Raw genomic sequence first — 27,884 nt, 5'->3', positions numbered from 1 at the left:
AAAAGTAATTGCTCAACCAGACGAAAAATAACGAAAAGGAATGTTGCAACTTCTTAATTACTGAAATGTCTATAAAAGCTTCGTTGGATAGTTGCGTCTATGAGAAATTGTAGTGGAAAATATGATTGTAAAGTAGAGTTAAAATAAAAATAATAGTTAAATGACAAATAGAGCGTGTATAGCTTTTAAATTAGCGTTGCAATTTCAATATATGAGCTACAGGGTGTCAGTGGCTTTAATTAAGTATGGCCCATTGTCCTCGATCGCTATCCAAATAAAGGGCTTAATTGTCAACAAACCCGTCGCAAGTGATAAATATACTATAGATTATATAAAATGTAACTAGTTAAAAGGAATCATCAGAAAGAGAAATATCTTACGTAACTCTTTCGGAGATTTCTCCGAACCCGAAGAATTTTAATAATTATTGTATTGTTACAATATCCATTAATATAGATACATATACATATGCGTTTAATATATATATCTATAATTTAAGCAAACATGTAAACGGCTAATTTACGTTTTATTAATTATAGATACAAATGTTTTGTTTTCAATGAAGATACTTATTTCTAACTATGCAAGAAATAGTCGCATTGTCTGAACATCTGTGAATAGCGCATTCAATCCATTTTGTGTAAAACAAAGGTACCTATTGAGGTTAAAATTATTGTAGAACCAATTTCCCTGGTGTCATCAACAGCTAAATGATATAACGGTTATAATTATGATAGGTCCTATGCAGACATTCTATGTAAACCTGTCTTTGTTGTCATTACTTTGTCCAAAAAACAATACAATACACTCTCACTTAGAAAATGTTTCGTAGGTACGCACGTAAAAGTAGATATTTAATATTTAAATCGACGCGGACGTTCTAATCTTAAGCACTAACAATTTTTTTTTCTTAATCAGTCTAGATTGAGTTAAAAGACAAAAAAATAAAATAAGTATTATCAAGAAGTAAATCGTAGGTGTACAAAAAAGTATAAAATGTGGACGTTCTAATCTTAAGCACCTACAATTTTTTTTTCTTAATCAGTCTAGATTGAGTTAAAATAAGTATTATCAAGAAGTAAATCGTAGGTGTACAAAAAAGTATAAAATTTCGGAGGGTAGGTACGGTTATGTAAAATCTCTGTGATATAGGTGAACAGTTTTCGATGCAGTATCCTGTATTCCGAAACAATGGGCTATGTAATAGTGTTATCCTCGGCACCTATTTATCTTTTTGCCTGATCGCATTGTCAAAATACATGAATAGTTGCACCATGTGCACCCTGTAATAAGTGTAATATGTTTTTACTAGGTGCTGTCTGTGATCTTTTTGTCAGCAAAGCTAATTATTATTCTTCATCACTATAGTATAAAAGAAAGTTCAATATACATACTTAAATCTTTAAAACTACGCAATGTATTTTGATGTGGTTTTTAGATAGAGTGATTCAAGAGGAAGGTTTTTAGGAGGTAAGCTAGTTTAAAATATATTGTGACATAATTACTACTAAATCACCTGTAAAACCAATCCAAAACATAGCCCAAAATAATAAAAAATTACAAAAAATACATTAAAATACAATAATACAAATAACAGAATCTCATAAGAATTATTTTATAACTCAAAAGCTTTTCGTCTGTGATTTCTGGTATGAATTCAATGTCCTTTTTTTGTGGTGTCTTTAATGCGGACGCGTAGGTGAACTGAAGGTTTACCCTGGCAAGGGCACATGCGCAAGGGCGTTTCCCCTTGATGGGGATCTCGAACCTCGGCTTGGGCTGTTGAGTGGAGGAGGCCGGAAGGGCCCGAGTCGGTCGGGACTCGGGACTCTATCCTTCTTCAGATTTCCAATTCCAACTACCTGTGTACCAAATTTCATTTAAACCGGGTCAGTGGTTTAAGCGTGAAGCAGAAACTATAATATCCCACCTAAAACATAAATGTAAAATTTGGAGCCGAGTTCAATCGTTGACTTAATTTGCCAAAAAAAGAAATGAGATCTAAATGTGTGCCTAGTTCTGCAGACAGTCCAGAAATTTATTTACAAAGATTCATTGTTCTTAGGTTGACTGAAAACTCAATTGTTTTATTGGAAGTCTGGAATCATCTGGAAGTGGGTTAGGTTTTGTATATATCTATAAGTCAGTCAGTCTTAAAAATTGCGATTTTTAACCGACTTCAAAAAAAAGGAGGAGGTTATCAATTCGGCCGGTATATTTTTTTTTTTTTTTTTTTTTATGTATGTACACCGATTACTCCGAGGTTTCTGAACCGATTTACGTGATTCTTTTTTTGTTCGATGCGGGATGGTGTCGAATTGGTCCCATAAAAATTTTATTCGGCTAGGCCCAGTAGTTTTTATTTTATGAGCATTTTTGTCTGTACTCGATGACTTAATTGGAATGTAGCAAGTAACTTTGATTCACTTCCCGGTAACCGATTGAGCTGAAATTTTGTATACGTATGTAAATTGGATAGCGATGAAACATTATCATGACATAGAGCTGATTTGATGATGGAATCGGAAGGTGGCCATAGGAACTCAGTAATATATTGACTCAACTTTATCGAGTTTGAGCTCGTTTGATTCGTGTTGAAAATTACACTAAAAAGTATTAAATAAAATTAACTGCGTTAAAAACAACCGACTTCAAAAACGGAAAAGTAAAAAATAAAAAAGATTTGATATTATTAATTACTACATATTATTTAGATGTGCTATTTATTAAATAGGTTTGAAGTCGGTGCCAAACACTAAGCACTTAGTATTAAGCCCGTGCACCGACATCAAACCTATTTAATAAATAGCACATCTAAATAATATGTAGTAATTAATAATATCAAATCTTTTTTATTTTTTACTTTTCCGTTTTTGAAGTCGGTTGTTTTTAACGCAGTTAATTTTATTGGATATTAATATCTACGCAACTGTTTAATCTGTATTTATGAAATTTAAGGTTCTTGTTTATCTTGAGGTCCTCTTGATATGTACCAAATTTGGTTTATTTAACTTAAATAGTTTTCGAGTTATAAGGGGGTGAAAAGTGGCTCGAAATGGTTCGTGTAAATATACACACGGCTGCTGCTCGCCATGCCAGTTCTCTTCGCTTGAACTCGGCTTGACACGCTGCCGCGTGTCTAGATTAGCACAGATAATATAATACTATACCTACTATAATAGTTACGATATCTATATGCATATAACAGCTTCATTCGGTTCATTATTTAGGTACACTCGAGTGATTCTTCGTAAAATACATCCCACCAAAAACATAAATGTAAAAATTGGAGCCGAGTTCAATCGTTGACTTAATTTGCCAAAAAAGAAATGAGATCTAATTAATAATGTGTGCCAAGTTCTGCAGACAGTCCAGAAATTTATTTATAAAGATGTATTAAGTTCTTAGGTTGACTGAAAACTCAATTGTTTTATTTTCCCTTAGAGAACAATGTTTATTCCAAAATATAACTTTTTTAATTTGAATAATATAATTATTTTCACAAAGCAAACAACTAATGACCTATTGAACCCCATAATTTGATGAGGCTAGTTTTTGGAACTTCACAAAATATAAACAGTATGTAAAACTAGCCTCATCAAATTATGGGGTTCAATAGGTCATTAGTTGTTTGCTTTGTGAAAATAATTATATTATTCAAATTAAAAAAGTTATATTTTGGAATAAACATTGTTCTCTAAGGGAAAATAAAACAATTGAGTTTTCAGTCAACCTAAGAACTTAATACATCTTTATAAATAAATTTCTGGACTGTCTGCAGAACTTGGCACACATTATTAATTAGATCTCATTTCTTTTTTGGCAAATTAAGTCAACGATTGAACTCGGCTCCAATTTTTACATTTATGTTTTTGGTGGGATATCATTACTTTTTGTACAGAAAATTACTCTGCAAATTTGATTTACTTTATGAATATAATTATACTTTTTAATTTTTTATATACGATTTTTTTTTTATTTTTTCTTGCGGATTCTTTGTATGGTTTGTTTAGTATTATTTTCTATATTTTCTTGTATGTTATGAATGTCAGCGCACATTGCCCCGTCATTATCTGCAATTTTTTAAACTCGTTTTCTGTTTAAAAGATTACATGATTTTCTAAACATCCAGCGTGAATATGTACACACACTATTACAAAGATGCAAAGATCGTTGTAGAAGAATCGTCGCTTTACTCCATGACGTTACGGTATTGCCATGACGAGGTTTTGAAATTTTACTCTAAACGCGCCTAAAGATGTTTCACTTATATTAATATTAGCCCCCGGAATCACAGTCACAATAGAAAATCTATTGTGTCGCGGTCCGATCGGGCCACTCGGGGGTCAATGGGTTAATATTACGCAAATTAAATCATTTCGACCTTCGACAAAGCCTTCTTCCATTACACTGAAATTACAAATAAACTAAACACTCATAAATAAAGAATAAAGAAATGTGAATTTGTAAAATTATATATTATTTTTAATTGTATGAGCAATATTTTTATTACAATTTTCTTTTATTTTACGTTTAATAATAGTTTTGAATAAAGAAATCATGCAATCGAAGTAATCCGCCCTAGCGATACTAGCGCGAGTGAGTGTGATGTCAGAGGCGCATCGAATCTACAGATGTTTCGCGCTAAAATATGTAAACTTCAATAATCTATATCTCAGTCATTTATCGATGGATTTCAAAATTTTTTTCGGCCACTGACTAGTTTTGATCTATTTTTTAAGACTAGTAAGGTGAATATACTATTTTCTATTTTTTTAAACTTTTCCATTTTTCCATACAAACAAAATTAATGTCATTGAAAAAAAAATTAAATACAAATAAATTCAGTATTTTCTGATTTTTTCCTTTGTACACTCACTATTACCTAGCTGATTACAAAATTTGAACTTTCTAGGTCATCTGGAAGTGGGTTAGGTTTTGTATATGTCTATAAGTCAGTCAGTCTTAAAAATTTTTGGATGGATTTTTGCGATTTTTGGATATTAATATCTACGCAACTGTTTAATCTGTATTTATGAAATTTAAGGTTCTTGTTTATCTTGAGGTCCTCTTGATATGTACCAAATTTGGTTTATTTAACTTAAATAGTTTTCGAGTTATAAGGGGGTGAAAAGTGGCTCGAAATGGTTCGTGTAAATATACACACGGCTGCTGCTCGCCAGTTCTCTTCGCTTGAACTCGGCTTGACACGCTGCCGCGTGTCTAGATAAGGGACTACCGCGACCGTTAGCTGCGACTCCGTTGATGGGTCGGGCAGTGGTACCTAGCTTCCCACGCATGTAGAAAAAAAAAATAAAAATTTTCAGTCATTCCCTCTTATTAGAAAATTTGTCATATTATATTTTATCTATTATCTTGAAAGAAGAACAAAGTCAGCTAGCCGTAGCATGGTGGATTATAGGTCAGCTGGCAGCTTGAGCATGCGAAAAAAAAATTTCACTCTCTCATAAATGAAATTTTGTCAGCTGGCTTTATCTCGGTGGAAAGTTCGTCAGCTGGAACCTAGAAAGATGTAACGCAACAGCATCTATAACCTTCTGAATCTTATTAGCTGACGAATTATCCATCGACTTACAAGTTACTACTAAGTGCTTGAATGTTATTACTGTAAATTTAATAGATGACTGACGTCAGTATAATTGCATATCTTGCTAACTATATTCATTTCTTCGTTACAGCTACGACCGCGACCAACCTTTCACTTTCCAACTCGGTGCCGGTCAGGTGATCAAAGGTTGGGATGAGGGTCTCGTTGACATGTGTGTCGGTAAGTAATTTTCTCTTCAAAATAATAAACGTAGGCCCCTTTTTACACAGGGCTACGCAAATCTTCGTTACTAACGAATGCAGCTGCTACATTTCTATATGCTATAGCTGCTATATTCAGTATCAATCACGAGTTTCGAGTAGCGCACGGTTCGTACTTCGTACACATAACATTGCATCGCAACGCATTGCCTATTTAGTCTTTATCTTAACCCATTGAGCCCCAAGCGGCCCGATCGGTCCCAGACACAATAGATTTTCTATTGTGTCTGTGGTTCCGGAGCCTGAGTTAATCCATACTAATATTATAAATGCGAAAGTAACTCTGTCTGTCTGTCTGTTACTCAATCACGCCTAAACTACTGAACCAATTTGCATGAAATTTGGTATGGAGATATTTTGATACCCGAGAAAGGACCATAGGCTTTTATTGCGAAATATGTACCACGGGTAGAGAATACAATCCCGAGCATGATTTTCAATCCCGGGATTACGGGATTTTTGATGGGTAATCCCGGGATCCCCGGATAGTCCCGGGATCAGCCTTATGTGGGAATTGGGTTCTAATTAAAAAAAAATTGAAGTAAACTTCAATTTTTTTTTCTCAAAAGATGTTTTTAATATTGTCAGTTGCAATAATACTAAAATAAAAAATATACAAATCAAAAGCCTATTTAGAATTTCGGATTTAGAATCTTAGAAATATCAAAGCATCCAATACTTTCGTTCTGGGAATCCCCGAAGGGGAATTATCTTATTGAAAAAAAATGTGTGCGTGTACTAGTGTACACACGTAAGAAGTGAAACTTCTTTATGACCTTATTTTTCAAAAAATAATTTACTATATGCAACTTTACAGAAATACGTCGAATCACGCGTGGTAGGGATAAGAAAAAGATGGCGCGTAACGGAAAAATGTCACGCGTATCGAAAAAATGTTACACTAAATTTTTTTCCAACCCCGATAAAGAAGTTTCACTTCAAAAATTCCGAGTGGGAAAGTCCCTTCTAAGGTCTGCTATTATTAGGGCCGTACCAGTATAGTCCGTATCCGTATCGTACCTTAGGTTAATTTTATGCTAAGGTATAATCTAGCCAATAGGTCATAGTTAAGGCTCAACGGATCGTAGAATGCAAAATAGAATAGCTGTTTATATAAATCCCGAAAATACCGGGATTAGCCAAGTGCAGTCCCGGGATTTTCGGGATCAGAAAAGGGTCGGGATCCCGGGATCCCGGGAATCGGGATTGTATTCTCTAACCACGGGCGAAGCCGGGGCGGACCTCTAGTAATATATAAATATTATCTATGTATGAACCACAATGCATTTGTATGGCGGTAGTCTCTTGGAAAATAAAACGAAGATATTTTAGTAGCCTTGTCCTTGTGCACAAATGGCCCAAGATAAACTTTTATAAGGAGCATACAGATTTTTAATTCTGTTAATCTTTACTGTATGGATAAATTGACTCGTAAACTAATAACAATCTAATTTTTCAATTTCAAATAATACTTAGCTGTTAAGAACTGTTACACAATCATAGATACAAATCTTTACTAATTATAAAGTTTCGAGTCGAACTATCAGTTGACAGCGTTAAAACAGTTAATTAACAGTGTGATGTAAGGTACTGCCATAATTTTCAGGTGAAAAACGAAAGCTGGTGATCCCGTCGTCGCTCGGATACGGTGAGCGCGGGGCCGGCAACGTGATCCCACCTCACGCCACCCTCCACTTCGAAGTGGAACTTATCAACATCGGCGACTCGCCCCCAACAACCAACGTATTCAAAGAGATCGACGCTGACAAGGACAACATGCTGTCCCGCGAAGAAGTGAGTATAGAGTTAGCCTTCTTGGCAATGGACACAGATCGTGACTCGGTGTTGTCGAGAGAAGAGGTCAGTTCACGATTATACGGGTGATGGGATCTAACCGCATCTGCATACAAAAGTATTAATTACGCATGGACAGTCTGTAATTTCTAAACTATTTAGTGCACGGCAATGAGCTGGTTGCTTGAATACCATAAATAGCCTTATTTATATAAATTTCAATCAACATATTTTTCCCTCCATTGCTGTCAAATTCTTCAATAGTTGAGAAATAATTATAAATATTTAATAAATAATTTTAAAATGTTGACATAATAATCTATTCATCTATAATTTTTAATAAAATTTTATGCATTATGCTTAGGTATTGTTTAACAGTGTTATTAATAAATTGTTCTTATAAGATCCATAAATACTCTTCGGAAACGGCTTAAGCGGTTTTTATAAAATTTTTACACATTTTTATGATAACCACATTCTGTAGATATTCAAATAAGTTAAATCCCTAAGTTATTAGTGGTTTAACTGTTAGAACAACGTAGAAAGTATCCAGCTATCCAGTCTTCTCAGTACAAGCTTTACTTGGTTTCAAACTAGGTGGCGTTGTATCAAATTATGTATTAAAATATGCCTAACCATTTATATTAAGTACTTAAGTTATTTCTATTAGATATATACAAAACTTATTTTTATATTCCAGGTCAGCGAATATCTGAAGAAGCAGATGGTTCCATCCGACGGCGCTGAAATTAGCGAAGACATCAAACAAATGCTCGAGAGCCATGACAAACTAGTCGAAGAAATATTCCAACATGAAGACAAAGATAAGAACGGTTTCATCAGCCACGAAGAATTCTCAGGACCCAAGCACGACGAACTATAAATGTTACGTACAAATAAACTCCCAAATTAGGCTAACACTGCGGGGAGTACCATAATTATAGACTATAGAGATTGGCACATATTTATAATCCGTATAATATATTATATTGGCTCAGTTAAGTTATAACTTTTAATATGGAGTGACGCGTCGATTACTGCATGATTATGCATAATCAGATAGTTAGTCTTTACTTTTTAGTGTAATTTTTATACATAATTATGTTGTTGGTACTTATGCCTTTTATTATGTTAAGTCAAATAATTTATTTTAATAAGTAATAGATTTTACACCGTTTCGTTTTCTATTCATATTATATTTTGTAATATTATGTTTTGCATTTTTTCTGATTATTAAGATAGTTATTGTTGTACTCTTATGTCTTGGTAACATTCAAACTTTATTACCAATTACCATAGATCGATATATATATTATCATAGATCTGTAATGTCGTTATACCTAACTCACATTTCAAACTTTCTTATGTTACATAATATCTAATTATTAAATAAGTATAATATGTCTATGGTATACTCAGCTTAAATATTTGCAATAGAAATTATATATGAAGATCATTTCTTGAGATGTTGAAATAAATTATAATATGGCTAAAACTGACTTTCAATTCTTCTTCTTAAAGTGCCTTCTCCTTTTGGAGGTTGGCGATCATTAGGGCTATTTCAATTTTGGAAACCGCTGTTCGGAACAATGATTTAGTGCTCTTCCCAAACCACTGACGAAGATTTCTGAGCCATGATATCCGTCTGCGGCCAGGTCTCCTTCTACCTGCCACTTTGCCCTGCATGATTAGTTGAAGGAGTTCATACTTCTTGCTGTTAGTTACGCATCACATGAACAAAATATTCGAGTTTTATTTTCTTGATTGTTATCAATAATTAGTAATTACCCTAAATAATTAATATTTCTAGTTCATTTACGTATCAAATACAATATCATACATAGCTGATATCGTTTATTTTCTTATAATATCCCAGTGAATTATATCTTATATATAAAAATATGAATACGTATTATCTTTTTTTAATAATATATTGACACTTAAATACATATCAAGCGATACTTAATTATTATCTCTTTCTTATGTACATAGTATGTTGCTTTATGTTGAAATTTTATTACAGAGTAATGGGAGAGCCCATTACTCTGTAATAAAATTTCAAAGAATATACTTAACTACTGGGTCGTTTTAAAAAAAAGAGAAGCATCTGATCACGAAGACTATCAACTATAGACCTATCTCGATTTTACCAATATTATCATTTTCTATCGGATGTCAAGTCAACTGTCTAGCTCTAGAAGGCCTTTAATTAACTTTGCAATCTAAAAATGTTCAATGTACGTTCTAACAAACTAAGTACCTACACTAAGTTTTTGCAGGTTTTTCCAAACTAAAATGTTTCAAATAAGTAAGTAATCATGAAATGATTGTATCAATAAATGATTGATAACACTTCGTTTGCACCAAACAAAAGAAAATGTTTATACAGCAAGCATTTTTTTTTTATCGTATGTGACACCTTAAATTTAAATCAATAATTTCATTTTATCGGCTTCAATTACTTTATTTATGTTCGGATCTAAGTTGTTCAGCTTGTAGCCGTCGCGAATCTTTACTATTTTTGCCCAAATTGAACATTATGTGAAGACAACTAGTTTCTAGGGGAGACCGAGGGGAGTTGAAACAATTTTTACGTTTTGTTTAATATTACTCATATTATTGTCAGAAATCTTATGGCACTGGTACCAATCGATAGGTTATTCTATACACTTGCGAATGGTTAGCATAAATAAACGGTAAGCGTTAAAAATGATGGTGAAAAATTGACTTAATCGCAACAAGTCAACTTGTTTCAATTCCCCTCATACCGAGGTAAGATGAAACAGAGGTCGAGGAGAGATGAAACATTATGATTCTGGGGAGTAAAAGGAGCTGCAAAATAAAAATGTTGATCTGATTCAAAGGTTTTAATTAAAACTTATATTTTCAAGTAATCAACGACCTTTATAAGTAATATTTTAATGATATATCAGTCAAGTAGGTCTAATACAAATAATACACACTAAAATAAATAAAAATTAACATGCGTAACATCTATTATAATTAGTCAAATCAACAAAATGTTTTACATTTTTTTAAACTAAATCTTTGACATAAAATAGTTAATAATCAGTCGTTTTTTAAGTATTACAATCAGTACCTACTATAAACTATTTAAGGAACAATAATTTAAAAAATGTCAAAAACAAAGTTCTCCACCAGCACAAGTTTCATGAGCCCGAGCCCACAATTGGCATTTCAGACATTGGGCCCACTTTTCTTTGGATCTGTTATTTGAACATGATTCCATACAGCAAATGCAGCAGGATTCCTCTTCTTCTTCATCACTATCTTCTTTTCTTGACAACTTTAACCTTTTTAGTTTTACAGCCTGGTTTTGATCTTTTTCTTGCTTTAGTTCTTCCAGTAGGCATGCTTAAACAAATAAACATATTAAATCAACAATAACATCCTATAATCTTCGTACTTTTTAGCTATAATCACATATTAAATTGAAAGCAAGGAGAGTTGAAACAGACTGTTTCAAATCACCTCGGTGAGAAAAAACCTCCCAATTTTTACTCAAATCTCGATCAAGCAGTAAATAGACAGAAATCAAATTTACCAAGTATATTTCAAGAATCTATAGATAATAAGTTTTTAAAACGTATATAACTCAACCCAAAAAAGAAAAAGAATATTAAAGTACAAGCATCGTAAAAAATCATGAATTACTTACTTTTTGCGATTTTCGGCACATGTCATTCAGAACTACAAAACTGCACAAATGACGCCACCGGCGTGAACTGACGCGATAGCTTGTGGCATGAGATGTTTAAAAAAGACGTTGCCAGATCGCTAAAGGTTTTAAGTTCCGAGAAATCGGGACTGTTTCAACTCACCTTTGTTTCAAATCCCCTCGGTCTCCCCTACTAATAAAATCTACACGCGATATTCTTGTACCCTTGCGTAGGTACCGACTTCGAAATCAAAAGCTTGTATGTAAGCCCATCATCTATGAACACGAGGAGAAAATATTTTTCTTATGACATGATGCTTTGAGACTATTTCAGTCTGTTAATATTTTAAAATGTTAACGCTTAATTGAGGTGAATTGTTAATTGTTAATTGCTTGAGGTCTTCTTAAATATTTTAACTCTATTTAATAACTATGATAATAACTTTCTGTGTCAGTGATTCTTTGATAATATTCGACTTTTAAGTTGATCATTACTTTCTTTTAGGAAAACTAAACCACTATTAATCTATTGAACAGGAATCTGTGTGTAAGTACTTTGACAACGAGATTTGTCTGAAAATAGAGAAGCATAAATCGTTTTTTTTTTATCTCTAAAATATTTCGCGAACTTTAACGTTCTTTTGACAATAATGCTTCAGCAAGAGCCTTTTTTTTATCTGACAAGTCTACCGTTTGATGTTATGAAACCTTGTGGTGAATACCTAATCAGATCAGTAGGCAGTGACGGTAGCCTGTCAGTCAAAAAACTCAAAAATCCGTCAGTTGTCTTTAAATATTGGTGGTGACTGCACGTGTTCTCTCTGTGTGGAATTATATAGAGCTGCTATTACGTACCCTTCTTGGTTTTGTTTTTAAAGGTGAATTGAATTAATCGATGAAATGATTTACACAGGTGATGGCAGTAGGGAAAGTGAAAATGAAGAAGAGTTCCGATGTATCTAAAATGTCAGAAATAAAGATAATCCCTGATTTTGATTGTTTTTATTTTTTTTTGTAATTGTCATAATATTGAAGAATGATCAGTACTGTAAATACTTTTGAACTGAGATTTTAATGATAAGATTTACATATATGGTTTAAATATAAACCTGTGTTTGAAAACCATACTTTATCTACACTAATATTATAAAGAGGAAAACTTTGTTTGTTTGTTTGATTGTGATGAATAGGCTCATAAACTACTGGACTGAATTCTTTCACCATTCGAAAGCTACATTATCCACGAGTAACATAGGCTAGGTTTTATCCCGGAAATCCCACGGGAACGGGAACTATGCGGGTTTTTCTTAGAAAACGCGGGCGAAGCCGCAGGCGGAAAGCTAGTACAATATAAATTTTGTATTATTTTAACCTTCTAACTTTCTAACTTTTCTTCCATCATTACACCAGCTTCAGTAAGACACTTTAAAAGTACTATAAATTTTCCAAGTAAATCAATCCAACAAAGATAATATATTCGCAATCGTGGGGCTATACTCGCTATTTACTTACAAGGAATTATCGAAACAAAATCGTTACTTACCTACAAATACATATTAATCTCTTTTAGCACAAAACATATAATTTGACTAAATTATGCATGAAGAAAATGCATTTAACCGCTCTATATAGATATCATCTTCGGACTCTCCGAGAATATTATGACAGTTGCCGAACAGTGACGAAGATTTCTATGCGCATTATTACTTTTGGATTACTGTAATTTATTGTTATTTTTATTTATAACTATGTTCTAAGATTTTCATAAATAGCTGTTTAGATTTAACTAAAAATAACAATTATTGAACTAACACTTTAAGTTATACTTAAGGTGTAATTTTTTTTTTAATAAATGAAAAATATTTTTTTAGATATAAAAATGTTTCGTTTAATTACTTAAATACCTTGTTTTAACTATTACACTAATTAACACAACTACATTACATTTATATCAGAGCATTAACAATCCATACTCAATATTATAAATGCGAAAGTAACTCTGTCTGTCTGTCTGTTACTCAATCACGCCTTAACTACTAAACCAATTTGCATGAAATTTGGTATAGAGATATTTAGATACCCGAGAAAGGACATAGGATAATTATAATATACTAGCTTTCCGCCCGCAGCTTCGCCCGCGTTTCCAAAGAAAAACCCGTTCCCGTAGGATTAGAACACGGCACAAAAACACTCAACTTAATCTACAGCTTAATTTACAAACCCAATGTTTGCTAATAACATTATCAAAATAATTTAACACCTTTAAAACAATATTTGCACTTTTACTTATACAGTCTCTAATAGAAAAAATCTTTTTTCTCATATAAATTTATAAAGAATAGAAATATCTTTTTTCTCATTATCGCATAAAAGTCATCCTATATACCACTTTAAACTAATACATTTTTAAACACAATAAATATTTATTTAATATATCATCTTCTTGAAATCCATAGTCTCTGTACTTATTGTTCTCTGGTAAGATCTTGTATAACCTCAACTATAGCATCCTCTCCTAAATCCTCGACCGCCTCCTTGGTACAGTGGTTGACGCGTGAGCGTAAAACCGAGGGGTCCTGGGTTCGATTCCCGGTGGAGACGAAGAAAAAAAAATGTCTCGGTCTGGCAGGACACAGAAGGCTGATCACCTACTTGTCCCTAAAGAAAATCGATCAGGGAAACAGATGTGTAATGCATCTGCCCCTTACCCCACTTGGGGACATGGGACTTCCCCCTAAATCCTGAGACATATGTTCACTTCCAGCATCAGAAGCCTGTATTTCGGGTATTTCGGCATTCTGCATATTTGCAATGTTGTGCAGGACAACACATGCATTCACTATTTTAACAGCAGTAACTGGATCATAATGAAGTACTCTATGGGCCAACAAACAACGCCAACGTGCTTTTAATACCCCTATACACCATTCAACAGTATTTCTGACACGGCAATGAAGGTTGGTGTAGTATTCTTCAGGTGTCCCAGATCCTGCTCCTAATATTGGTGTCATCATCCAGGGTCGTTGCGCATATCCTGAGTCACCTAAAAATAGGTATAATATTTTATTCTCTAATACTTCATAATATGATGGTCACAGAAATTAAATGAAGATTTTATTTAATGAAAAAAAAAATGTGTACAAACCTAAGAGCCAGCAATGCTCATTACGTCCCAGTCTTTGCAAGTGGGACTTTATTGGGCAATGGTTCCAGACATAGGAATCATGTGCTGCACCACCAAATGATGCATCCACATACATAATGTTTAATTTGGAATCACATAACTGAAAAGATATACATTAATTTCTATATTTTTTCTATGTAGGTATATCTAAGTTAAATTTATAAATGAATTATTAATGTCTGTTAAACTAAATACAGATAATTAATGTTGAATACTAATTTTATTGATTTGTAAGTCTATACTAATATTATAAAGAGGAAAGATTATGTATGTATGGTTTTCACACATAAACTACTGGACCAATTTTGATGAAATTTGGCACAGACAATCTTTAGACCCTGAGAAAGAACATAGGCTACCTTTTATTGCGAAATATGTACCACGGGCGAAGCCGGGCGGACCGCTAGTCAGTAATAAATTGCACATAACAAAAGACATGGATATTACTTACTATTAAAACATTCAATGAATGAAAATGTTTCCTATTTAGAAATGTTTCTTCATGATCAGTGGGTCTGATTATGGCAATATGAGTTCCATCAATGCAGCCAAGGACTCCAGGAAAACCAAATTTTTCACTCAAGCTGTAAAATATAACATTTAATAAATAATCTTGATATAATGTATTATAATATAATATTTACATTATAACAAAAAAATTTAAACTTACTCTGCTATTATGATTTCTTTTTCTCTTTGAGTCATAGGGAACTTGATAGTTGATATACTTATGGAGTACTTCTCGGGTGTTAAATGCATTTGTAACATCATGCAAACATTTACTAAATGTTGCCTGGGACATGTTACAATAAAACGATGAACCCACATTTCTCTGATAAGTCATAAGAGCCACATGCATAAAAACTTAATGCTGCCAATACCTACAACACATAACAATTTACATCATTAATTTACATTTACATTTTCAGATAAACCAAATAATCTTAAATCTTGTAAAACATACTTTCAATTTATTCGATAGGTACTGCTGTTTTTCGCCGAGATAATGGTAAATAGGGATTCAACAACTCCACCACCAGTTGAAAACCAGCCTTTGTCAAACGAAAATTCGCTATAAATTCTCTTTCAGGCAGCTGTAAAGGATCACTAGTATCGCGTAAGCGTCGCCTTTCAATTCTTAATGCTTTCTTCTTTCTTTCTTCTTCCGCAAATCCAAGTAAAAAAGCACGGGCCATACTTTATAAATTATATGGATACCTATGCTTCTATTGCTCACTAAAAACCTTTTAGAAAAAATAAAATGGATATATGTAAGTAAGTAGGTATTTATACTTAAAAAATTCTTACCAGTACGGATTTGGGGTTGGACTAAAGCAAAGGGGGCGCAGGACTTAAAAAAATTTTGATGGAGTTGGTGTCATTATAACACCTATTTATTATTGTTTTATCGTAAAGATTACGCTAATATAAGCATGTTTTATAGGAACAACTTTTCTCTAAAATCAAAAACGGCCGAGATATTCGCCCTCAAAGATTGATGGTTTTCAAGGGAGCTGAACGTAGGCAACTAATCAAGTTAGGTTTAGGCTTAGATTACAAAATAAAGTACAGATGGAGCATGACAACCGCCCGTCGCCCTTGTCAAAGAAAATACGAAATCAAAAACAAATACGTCGCTGCACCAGTGCTATAGCGCATAAAGTCTATATATAAAAGTACTCTGTGGCATAAAGTGTCATGCAAATTGCAATACGTCAAAAAGGGTTTGCAATTTTAGTAAAAAAATGCCGTCTTGTGATAATAAAACGCTGTAAAATTTGTTCCCGAAAACAAAAAATAAGATAAAACATCGTTTCACAGAATTTCTGTAGATTATTTGGCTGATTTATTTCTTTAATACGAATTATAATTTTACAGATATGAAGGAATACAAAACTTCAATGTATGTTGCCAGTATTTTGAAAATGAATTTGCCATTTTTATTGGTAAAACGGTAAAATAGTTAAAAGATCTTCAGGGTAATGCTGTTGGATTTTTCGATCGTGAATGTGATTATTTGTATAGTGCACTAAAGGTTCATGATAATTATTAGATTATTTAAATTAGCATAATACATTATTTTGTTACTTTTATAAAGCTTAAAAACGTCATAGTCGTTTTCGCTAGCGATTTAATTTATGTGAACTCCATGATGGATATGATGAAAATAAAATGTCCCGTATTCTCGACTAAAAACTACCGCTATTCGTATTCATATAATTATTATGAAAAATAAAAAATAATATAATTATTATAGTTAATATTGAATACAATTATTTTGTCCATATATAACTTTAGTAGGCAGGTACTTTATGTAATAAAAGAATTTAAATAAAAATTAAAACTTGACTTCTCATTTATGTATATACATATAGCCTACGTCACTACCGCCACTAACATAATAATTAAGATCATTGCAATGAAACCTCACAACTCAAAATCGGTCCAACGGTTTATACTGCAGGGCGTGTCAAAGAAATATTATACATACATACATAAACTCGAAAAACATAACCCTCTTTTTTCCGTAGTCGGGGAAAAATTTAGGAAATTTTTCAATATCTGGCAACATTACACGCACACAGAAGCACCGTGTACGTACAGTGCAGCGGCGAAATGACAGCACACATAGCTTTATTGAAAATGACGATAAATTATTCGGTTTAGTTCGGCAACGCTCCATCTGTCTTTTATTTTGTAATCTAAGGGTTTAGGTTAGGTAAGCCGTTAGGTTAGGTTAGGTTTCTTAAAAAAAAAACTTTCGCGGGGCTCCGTCGACGCGCAAAATCAATCTTTAAAGGCGATTATCTCGGCCATTTTTGATCTTAGAGAATTTTTTTTCTATAAAACATGCTTATATTAGCGTAATCTTTACGATAAAACAATAATAAATAGGTGTTATAATGACACCAACTCCATCAAAAGTTTTCCAAGTGCGCCCCCTTTGCTTTAGGCGGACCGAAAGTTGCTCCACATAATTTTTAAAAATTAAATCATTCGTACCTATGCATCATGCATAATTAAATATTCGTAATAAGCACAGAACAATAAAAACTGTAATAAGTAGGGTAATTGCGCCTGTTCGCGTCCACTTAGTGCAGTTGGAAAGTTTGAAGGAGAAAATAAAAATGTTCCAGAACAAATTTCAACGCAAAATTTATGTAACGTGTTCATTACATAGTCTATTTTAAGATTTACTTTCGATTGTGTTGGAAATATCATGTGGTTTTTATTTATCTAGACAAATAGCAGAATTAGGCGTTTTACCCAGTTCGCGTCCAAAAATTCCAGTTTGCGTCCACCCGTGGACCAGTTCGCGTCCACCAGCTTAGAAAAGGAATTAAGAGTGTTTTGGGTGATATTTTATCAGATAAATGCAAATAAAAATTAGATTTTAATGAATTATTTATTTACGAATATAGCTATTTAATAAAAACCGGCCAAATGCGAGTGGGACTTGCACATCGAGGCTTCCGTATTAACCTGTTTTTTTTCGTATGTTTTAACTGTAAATGATTATTTTTTCAATGTTTCCCTTATTTGTGCTATAAGACGTTGCTTCGTACCAAACTTCAAGTGTCTGTATTCACGTAAAAGTACCCTGTAGGTTTTGATTCCCTTGCGAATGACGAAATTTGCGAAAATTTGCAGCATAAACGGCTGTATCTTTTGAATTCTTTGGCTTATAAGTTTGATTTTTTCACTGCTTCAAGGGACCGTAGATTTGAGTATTCAATATAAATTTCAGCTTTTTACCTCCACGCGTTACTGAGAAAAAGGGTCTTGACAGAAAGAAAGACCGGCAGACGGACATACTGACGGACGGATATCAAATTGATGATCAAGTCTCATTCAAAGAATACCCCTTTTAAAATGAAAAAATAGCATCAAAATTTGCTAATTTTAATGAAAATTTAAATTATCAACTTGTGGTCTTAGTCAAAAATTTACAATCTATTTTAAATTACATATTTTAACAAACAATTCATTGCTACGTAATGAAAAATAATGTGGACGCAATATGTTCTATTGTTATGCACTATAGGTATAGTTTGCGCCCACCGTGGACGCAAAATGGAAGTTGTACAAATTCGGTGTAGTAATTCGCGTCCACCTTATTTTAGCTATTAATTGTAAAAGAAATAAGCTGATTTATAATCCATACTATTCCATGTTTTGTTAGCAAAGTAAAGAAACAGTTACATATTCAAAAATTCACATTTAACAATAAGATACTTACCGTCAAACGCGACGCTGCGCACTATTTATTTTTCAAAATCCCGCGCGTTTTAGCTCTCTCATTTACAAAATTAACTATTTTTTTTAAATAGGATAGGCGGTCTGCAGGCATATTTTGAATATGTGTGCATGTCTCTTATACATTGAGGTATTATCGGAAATTTTTCTTATTACAATTTTACTTAAAGTATACTTATTTTCGTGAATTTTCTAAAAGATGTCCGCAAAATGGACGCGAATAGGCAGGTGGACGCGAACAGGCGCAATGACCCTACCTAAAATGACCATTTGAATAATTTTGAAACAATTTTCGTGAAACCGGGTGATTCTTTTTATCGGTAAGTTGGTACCTACACAAAATTTGCGAATACGTTCTATTGATATCTTCAAAGTTCAACTTCATGTTTATAGAGCACTGGTGCAGCGACGTATTTGCTTTTGATTTCGTATTTTCTTTGACAAGGGCGACGGGCGGTTGTCATGCTCCATCTGTATTTTATTTTGTAATCTAAGCTTAATCTTCTTATCTTCTTATTAATATATATAAATCTCGTGTCACAATGTTTGTCCCTGTGGTTTGTCCTCAATGGACATTGGACGCCTAAACCACCGATTATAATAAAATTCGCACACCATGTGCAGTTCGATCCAACTTGAGAGATAGGATAGTTTTTATGAAAAACGTAAACATGTAGGTACCACGGGCGAAGCCGGGGTGGACCGCTAGTACCTATATATAAATCTCGTGTCACAATGTTTGTCCCCAATGGACTCCTAAACCATTTAACCGATTATAATAAAATTCGCACACCATGTACAGTTCGATCCAACTTGAGAGATATTATGATAGTTTAAATCTCAAATCGATTTATAGAAAGCGGGCGAAGCCGCGGGCGGTAAGCTAGTAATATGTATTATAGTTAAGCGTCTTATTCACGGTCCATCTTGACGTACGTCCCGCCAAGGTCATACACGATGCACGACGCATATTCACGGTCCATCCCCGCTGTACGTCAGCTCAAGGCTGCCAGTGTTGCCACCGAAGTATCAAGCTACCCACCAGAAGAGACCTCTGAAACCACCAGAAATCCACTGTGCTGGATGTATAAAGAGTAAATAAATATTTTTAAAAATGTGTTTTTTTGTACTTTTTGCAGTACCTAAGAATTTTTCATTATTTTTAAATGAATTATATGAATCCAAACATTCCAAATCTAAATTTATTTCAAGAGCTCATTTTTAATTAATTTTTAATGAAGCTCGGTTTCTCTCTTCCCGCCACTTCACATTCATGACCGAAAAGACTCCTTCAGTAAATGCTGAAGTGGCGGGAACAGAGAGTATAATATAGCTAATCATTTTTTTTAAACAAACAAATTCGTTAGGACATTTTTTTAAAATAAATTGCCATTTTTCTGCAGTGGACTTTTGCATAAAATCTTTGTTATTCAACAATTCGCCTTGGAGTTCTTTTAAAATAATAACTTCTGAATATAAACTGTCCATGTGTACTAGGTTGATCCAAAAGTAATGATAATTGGGTATTTCCTGTGTACATAAAAATATAAAATAACTGTTTCTTGCTTGCTCATGTACTCACTACGTTATCACAAAACTAAACTAACTACTAAGTTATCACAAAAAAATCATATCAATAGGCCACGTTTCCAAGTATTTACATTAATTTCTGTTGGCAACACTGATCTGCTGTACAGCAAGCCTATTCACGATCAAGCATGCACGATGCACGATGCGCTTGCACGACGTTCGCGGTGGTGGGGATGCTCGCTGGACGAAAAATTCGTCGTGCACATCCAGCAACGTAATAATAATAATTATTGACGTACGTCAAGACTATTCACGGTCGTTTTGCGTCGTGCATCGTGTATGACCTTGGCGGGACGTACGTCAAGATGGACCGTGAATACGACGTTTTACTATTACCATTGAGTTAATACCTACTAGGTATAAACTGTGACAAAACACGAAACGCCAAATGGCCAGTCAGTCGTCGTTTAGATCACAGGTGGATTGTCGAATGTCGATTTGAGTTTGGGTTGGTACTTGGTTTAAAAAAAAACTTATGTAGGTATGGTACCTACTTCTTATTACTTTTTGGCAAAATATTTCTCCTCTATAATTTTGTAAACTCGGATAAAAAAAATTCATGCATATTCACCTGGGTACCTGTACAGTATACTTACACCACAATAGTTCAATAGTTGACAAAAATTATTATTAAAACTATCTTCGTTTAATCATTTGTGTCGTGTAGTTGGAAACGGCTAGGCGCTAGATACTTATGTTTTAAGTTTTAACGGTCAACCGGCGCCGGCGGCCGGCGCGGCGGCGCCGGCGCGTCGACACACTGGCGCCAGCCGCCATTGTGCAGGGCGCCCGCCAGGCGCGGCGCAGTGGCCAGTGCGCACCCTAGCGGTGGCGTGGTAGCGATTATGTAGTTACTGGCCAGTGTTGCCATATCTATTAAATTTTAGGACTACTTAATTTTTTTTTAATTTTTATCACCATTCATAATAACATTTTTTCTTACTGTAGGATGAGGCACTTTCGTACCTCGTTCGCACCTAAGTGCGAACGAGGTACGAAAGTGCCTCATCAGATTTAGATCTACATTTGAGTCATTTGAATGGAAACATTCATACAAACATCAAAATTCAAAATATTATTGAATTTGTTGTAGTTTGCGATTTTTGTCTAATTCTGTTAGTAACTAGAGTGTTGTGAATTGTGACCTGCTTCTAAGCTAGAGTCTAGCTTAAAGGGCTCTAGCTTAATGGATAGTATAACATACATCTTATTATAACTACATAAACTTCATACATTTGTTCTCCCATCAGGTTCCCTAGTATAGATTGTTGCTTAGCAATAAGGATATATAATAATAAAAAAGAGTGTGTGTACTTATGTACACGCGTTAGAAGTAAAAATTCACTCTCATCATTTTTCTCCATCGCGCCAAAAGAAGTAGGTACCTATAACTTCAATAATATACAAGAGCCGGCTCTTGTATAAACGATATCTTTCTTTTTTAAAGTGAAACTTTTATTACATCTTCTCAAACTTTTTGGTCTGTGTAGCGCATGTCGCGTGAGGCACGATACGTACGATATAATTATCGTACAAATACGATAATTTTTAGTTAAATGTCTATAGTGTGAAAAAAAGTTTCACTTTTACCGTGGTTTCATAAAACCACACAACATTTTTTTGTAATATTATTTTTGTCATATTTTAGTTTGTACAATAAAGTGTTGTAAATAAATAAATAAATACACAACACTGTACATTAAAATGGAGAACGTACGTGTAGTCAAAGATCAGAAACTCCGCTACGTAAGTCCAGAAAAAGTCACTATAATCAAAATTATATCTGTATGGTGATTTTATGTATTTTTAATTAATAACCTACTTATTTAGGGTAGTAGTGGATCTACCAATTTTTCATTAGAGATTCTACCAATTTCTGCCGATTTTAAAAATTAGGTATGGCAACACTTACTGGCTATAATTTGTAGAACGCTGAACGACAGACATTCCTCAAAGCCATTTAGTAACTAATACTTAATCTGTGGCCATTGCTTGCTCCAAAGAGTAAAAGTAATATGGTGGAGGGTGTGGAGTGTGGCGGTTGAATCGGCAGCGGCAGCGGACATTGTATTCTCTTTGGCGGACATTTTGTGTCTTGATGAATTTGATGATACAGGTTTGTATTTTGCAAATATTTCTCATTCTTACAAATAAATTATCATTTCATTTCATTTCATTTCAAATAATAGGAAACAGTTTAAACTTTATGTAAAGAATTCATATTAAACAAGAATTCAGTTTAATACTTCAATACCTAATACGTTAGTTAATATTTAACTTTTTGACTTGAACTTATTTAAAACTTAGTTTATCTATAAATAATAAACTTATTGTCTTGCAGCTGCAGTTCACCAAATAAATATGGGCATGAGCAGCCAGCGCATTCACATTTCACCATGAGACGGTAAGTACCTAAATAACGCACGTGTAGTATTTATTATAATATCTTCCGAACGTAGACAGAGTTTCTCTGTCTACGCTTCCGAATCAAAAATGATAACTGCCATTACCATAGTTTTATTGTTATGCCATATTTGAAAACGTTTCTAAAATCGTTATGTGATAATAAATGTTATAATCTTGTTATAATAATGTTTTTTGAAAACGAAACGACGAAATAGTAATGAAATTTTTACCGTATTATTTTAATACATTACACACGGTCACACATTACACACCAAGGGGTTTGGGTACTTTTGTATGGGCTAGTGGCGTCAGGCTTTCGCGGCCATTGATGAAACTTGTATATTTTAAAAGAACATTTCGCCATGAGACGGTAAGTACCTAAATAACGCACGTGTAGGTATTTATTATAATATCTTCCGAATCAAAAATGATAACTGCCATTACCATAGTTTTATTGTTATGCCATATTTGAAAACGTTTCTAAAATCGTTATGTGATAATAAATGTTATAATAATATTTTTTGAAAACGAAACGACGAAATAGTAATGAAATTTTTACCGTATTATTTTAATACATTACACACGGTCACACATTATGGCTGGTTCACACTTTGATTAGTGTGAGTGCAGGTGATTAGTGCGAGTGCAGGTGTGTAGTGCGAGTAGTGTCCAATTCAACTGCGAGTGCAGGTGATTAGTGGGAGTGCAGATCAATGGTGCAATTCGCGACGCTAAACACTAAACACTAAACACTCGTGTCCAGACGTGTTTAGGCAGGCACACTGCGAGTGAGGGGGAAGGGAGGGCGCGCGGGACGTGGCTACTCGCAGTCCACTCGCAAAAAAATAGAACACGCTTCTATTCACTTTACTACACAGCCTACTAAACACTTGCACTAAACAGTCGCTGTCCACACGTAGTTACTAAACACCTGCACTAATCACCTGCACTCGCACTAATCAAAGTGTGAACCAGCCTTTACACACCAAGGGGTTTGGGTACTTTTGTATGGGCTAGTGGCGTCAGGCTTTCGCGGCCATTGATGAAACTTGTATGTTTTAAAATTATATTGCGTATATAAGCGTTCATATACATAGTTTTGAATAGAATTCTTAAATAAATAAAGGAGAAACCTAAAGACATCTTTTATTAAATCATCTAGATTCCAGGTAAATGATTAATACAAAACCAAATATCTCTCTGTTCCTATATATATATGAATATATTTGGAGATTTATGTCCATAATAACTTTTGGTCACAATATAGTGTTTTGTTTTTATAAGTTTACACAAGACTTACCAAAAGATAATCTTATTATAACTATACTTATGTGCTTATATTTAGTTGCACTGCAAATGTTTATTACTATTATAATAAAACAATTATATAAAGAGTATTACTATCAGCTTGTATTATCACCGAGTAACAAAGTTCCAAGAGTTTTATTCATAGTTAAGTTATTGACATTCCATGCACCATGCACTGCGAAAACAATAACATCATAATAATGAAATATACCAAAGCATTGCAATGACTGCATGCAAAGCAAAGTAGGGACAAATTTTAGCTATGCGAAGTTGTTATAAATAATGCTGAATAAATAAACTATTTTGTGTTTGAATAATTATCTGTGATATGTAACTGAATTTTTATAAATTAATGATTTCAATCTGGTATTTTCTAGGGTTTGATTTTTAACGGATTTTAAACGCGATTTATTCATTATTTCAATCTGACTTAACAGAACCTAACTACTTTGAATATTCAAAAGCGAAATAATAATAAAAAGCCCTTAAGCGATGGTGGTGAAAAATGTCATTGTTTCCTCTCATTTGATTTATCAAGTTTGTTATAGATTTCATCCTTTTAATCGACACTAACTATTAATGCAAAAAGAACAGGTTCTAATTTTAAGAGTGTGGCAAGCGAATTATATGGTATATTGGTTAATTTATTGAGTGATTTTTCTATTCTAAAACAAAAGGAGAATGCCCATTTTTGGTACTGGTTTTTCTCATGCATCAAGACAACAATACTATTAAAAAAATCTCGGCAATTTAGAGGCCTTCTTACCATCGGAAAATATATTTTGAACAGGGAATGTTTTGTAAAATCTAATAAGACATGTAATTGTTTAGATCCGTTATTATAGATTTAGTGTCCATTACCGTTTACATTTTTGGTACAGGTTTTTCTCATGCATCAAGATAACAATACTAACTATTAAAAAAAAATCTCGGCAATTTAGAGGCCTTCTTACTATCGGAAAATATATTTTGATCAGGGAATGTTTTGTAAAATCTAATAAGACATGTAATTGTTTAGATCCGTTACCATAGATTTAGTATCGGTTACCACGGTAACCAAGCGGTAACTATTATGACATTTACTATGGTAAATAGCTAAATGTATTAATGTCGATTATTGTTTACATTGAATTACAAAAAAATCAATTATAGTCGAGCCAATTTAATAGGCAACATTTGACGTCTATCAATTTTATCTTCGAAGAGATGTAACTTGCATAAAAACATCGATTAAAGTGAATTAATCGATACGGATTTGAAACATTTGTCAATCGAATTTATTAATTTATGATGATTTTTATTCACAAGTAATCAATGCATTCGATTTTAGATGTCAGATTTCGATTTTTAGAGTAACATCTCTGGTATTTAAAAAGAAAAAAGGTTTATTGACACAAAATTGTAGCGACGTCAGTTCTTCAATTCAGAAATTGTTTATTATGTTTAGAATGGTTTATCAGTAAAATGAAATCTTAAAATTACTTGTATTGGTCATTATTATTATAAATATGTAATCGTTATTTAAAAAAGTTAAGCAAATGTGCAGTTCTAACAAAACGAAATATCATGTTATTCTATGTCGTCGTTACTAGGTTACGTTGTTGAATTTTGTTGAACTGTCAAATGTTGCCTATTAAAATGGCTCTACTATAACATAAAATCACTTTTTAAGGTATTGTTTATACACTGCAGGTTGTTTTAACATAGATAGTGAAGTAAAATAATAGAAATATATATAAAAAAAATATTATTATGACATAGCTTGGTAGGTAACCAGTTATTTCTTATTTTTATCTTTCTTCGAATATGTAGTGAAAAAATGATTCAAACAACAACAACAACATGTAAACCGAATAAAAACTCTATTGGCATTTTTAAATATATATTTAGATTTTCTTGAAATCCGTCCCGGAAGGTTTCTGGTGCCTACCTACACTAGACGATGAACAGGTAGACTTTGTCTGAAAACATAAGCTCTATGCATAGATTAAATATGATGAACGAAAAATAATCTTCGGACGATAAAATACTACCTAAATAACAGATAAACCTAACTAAAGCGGGGTTATTTAAGTTTTGAGGTTATTTCACATTTTTCTCAATATCTTGAAAACCCCTGTTTTTATCACAAAAAAATCAATTGGTAAAAATCTTTTGAATATCGAAGAACCCTCTAAAACCACTCTGGCATTGACGCAACACTATACTGTGGTCCATACTTTCATGGGCATTCTCCTTTAGTTATTATTAAGCACTTGAAAACTCTTTTTCTAAAAAACAAAGTTTACCGAATAACTACCTACAATCTCCATATTTTATAAACGGCATATCTTTCCATCAAGAATACTAAACTCTAAACGAAACCACAGAATTCTTTACTATAGGTCTATCAGAATCTGATGGCATATTTATATATGTCGTGGCCATATCGTAGATTTGATCATTTCATGATATGAGTGGCCATTTCACGAAATGGTCGCATATCGTGAAATGGCCAACATAGTTTGATCAGATCGTTATGGACGCGTTTACGAATCTGACAAAAATGAGCAGTTTTTCGATGCATTTTGCGGCGAAATAGTACAAAACCAAATTTAACTAATAATTACCATAAATAGATTACTCCTTAATCTTTAAATGGTACTAATTTTTAAGTCGAAAATTTTGGTTTATAATATTGAAAAAAATAATTTCCGTTGCCTCTTCACACAAAATTGACAATATCGTGCTGAATAAACGAGCATTTTTCTTGTATTTAATAAAACAAATTGATTTATTTAAAAATATTTTAAGTAAGTTGACATGTCTAACTCAAAAAGGTACTAGATAAAACTATCTAGTGACCTGCAGGTGTACTTCAAAGACTGCTACTGGAACTAATAGACGAGTAGCGCTAGGTATGCCGAGTTTGGGTTCTTTTTGTTAGTTATGTTGAGACCTTACCTCCGGACTTGATGGAGTGACCTGCAGGTGTACTTCGAAGACTGCTACTGGAACTAATAGACGAGTAGCGCTAGGTATGCCGAGTTTGGGCTCGTTTTGTTAGGTATGTCGAGACCTTACCTCCGGACTTGATGGAGTGACCTGCAGGTGTACTTCGAAGACTGCTACTGGAACTAATAGACGAGTAGAGCTAGGTATGCCGAGTTTGGGCTCGTTTTGTTAGTTATGTTGAGACCTTACCTCCGGACTTGATGGAGTGACCTACAGGTATACTTCGAAGACTGCTACTGGAACTAATAGACGAGTAGCGCTAGGAATGCCGAGTTTGGGCTCGTTTTGTTAGTTATGTTGAGACCTTACCTCCGGACTTGATGGAGTGACCTGCAGGTGTACTTCAAAGACTGCTACTGGAACTAATAGACGAGTAGAGCTAGGTAATTAGGTATGCCGAGTTTGGGCTCGTTTTGTTAGTTATGTTGAGACCTTACCTCCGGACTTGATGGAGTGACCTGCAGGTGTACTTCGAAGACTGCTACTGGAACTAATAGACGAGTAGCGCTAGGTATGCCGAGTTTGGGTTCTTTTTGTTAGTTATGTTGAGACCTTACCTCCGGACTTGATGGAGTGACCTGCAGGTGTACTTCGAAGACTGCTACTGGAACTAATAGACGAGTAGCGCTAGGTATGCCGAGTTTGGGCTCGTTTTGTTAGGTATGTCGAGACCTTACCTCCGGACTTGATGGAGTGACCTGCAGGTGTACTTCGAAGACTGCTACTGGAACTAATAGACGAGTAGAGCTAGGTATGCCGAGTTTGGGCTCGTTTTGTTAGTTATGTTGAGACCTTACCTCCGGACTTGATGGAGTGACCTGCAGGTGTACTTCGAAGACTGCT

The 27,884-nt window shown here is 33.7% G+C and overlaps 3 protein-coding genes across 7 annotated transcripts in view; 2 read left to right on the top strand and 1 right to left on the bottom strand.

The window, feature by feature from the left end:
• LOC123705070 (FK506-binding protein 2) overlaps positions 1-9,118 on the top strand; it is a 42,261-nt gene extending 33,143 nt beyond the window's left edge. The window contains exons 2-4 of one of the 2 annotated variants that reach the window (XM_045653652.1): positions 5,700-5,788; positions 7,436-7,623; positions 8,324-9,118. In XM_045653652.1, the coding sequence (XP_045509608.1) occupies positions 5,700-5,788; positions 7,436-7,623; positions 8,324-8,506 (460 nt within the window). In that variant the 3' untranslated portion in view covers positions 8,507-9,118. Of the gene's footprint in view, positions 1-5,699; positions 5,789-7,435; positions 7,690-8,323 lie in introns of both variants that reach the window. The other variant, XM_045653650.1, reaches the window with a different exon arrangement.
• Positions 9,119-13,563: 4,445 nt separating this feature from the next.
• LOC123705009 (putative nuclease HARBI1) lies at positions 13,564-16,052 on the bottom strand. The gene is made up of 5 exons (XM_045653552.1): positions 15,451-16,052; positions 15,157-15,367; positions 14,938-15,070; positions 14,448-14,586; positions 13,564-14,345 (listed from the first exon to the last, which is right to left on the bottom strand). The coding sequence occupies exons 2-5, from the start codon at positions 15,312-15,314 to the stop codon at positions 13,975-13,977; spliced, it is 801 nt and encodes a 266-aa protein (XP_045509508.1). The 5' UTR covers positions 15,315-15,367; positions 15,451-16,052; the 3' UTR covers positions 13,564-13,974.
• Positions 16,053-22,317: 6,265 nt separating this feature from the next.
• The window catches only part of LOC123705008 (protein Jumonji), a 43,846-nt gene continuing 38,279 nt past the window's right edge, over positions 22,318-27,884 (top strand). For all 4 annotated transcript variants that reach the window (XM_045653551.1, XM_045653549.1, XM_045653550.1 and 1 more), the window contains exons 1-2: positions 22,318-22,449; positions 22,675-22,737. In XM_045653551.1, the coding sequence (XP_045509507.1) occupies positions 22,730-22,737 (8 nt within the window). In that variant the 5' untranslated portion in view covers positions 22,318-22,449; positions 22,675-22,729. The remainder of the gene's footprint in view (positions 22,450-22,674; positions 22,738-27,884) is intronic.

Source organism: Colias croceus, chromosome Z, assembly GCF_905220415.1.
Source record: "Colias croceus chromosome Z, ilColCroc2.1".
Classification (NCBI taxonomy): domain Eukaryota; kingdom Metazoa; phylum Arthropoda; class Insecta; order Lepidoptera; family Pieridae; genus Colias; species Colias croceus.
Note: the sequence above shows the minus strand (reverse complement) of the source record. Positions and strands in the feature narration are given on the sequence as shown.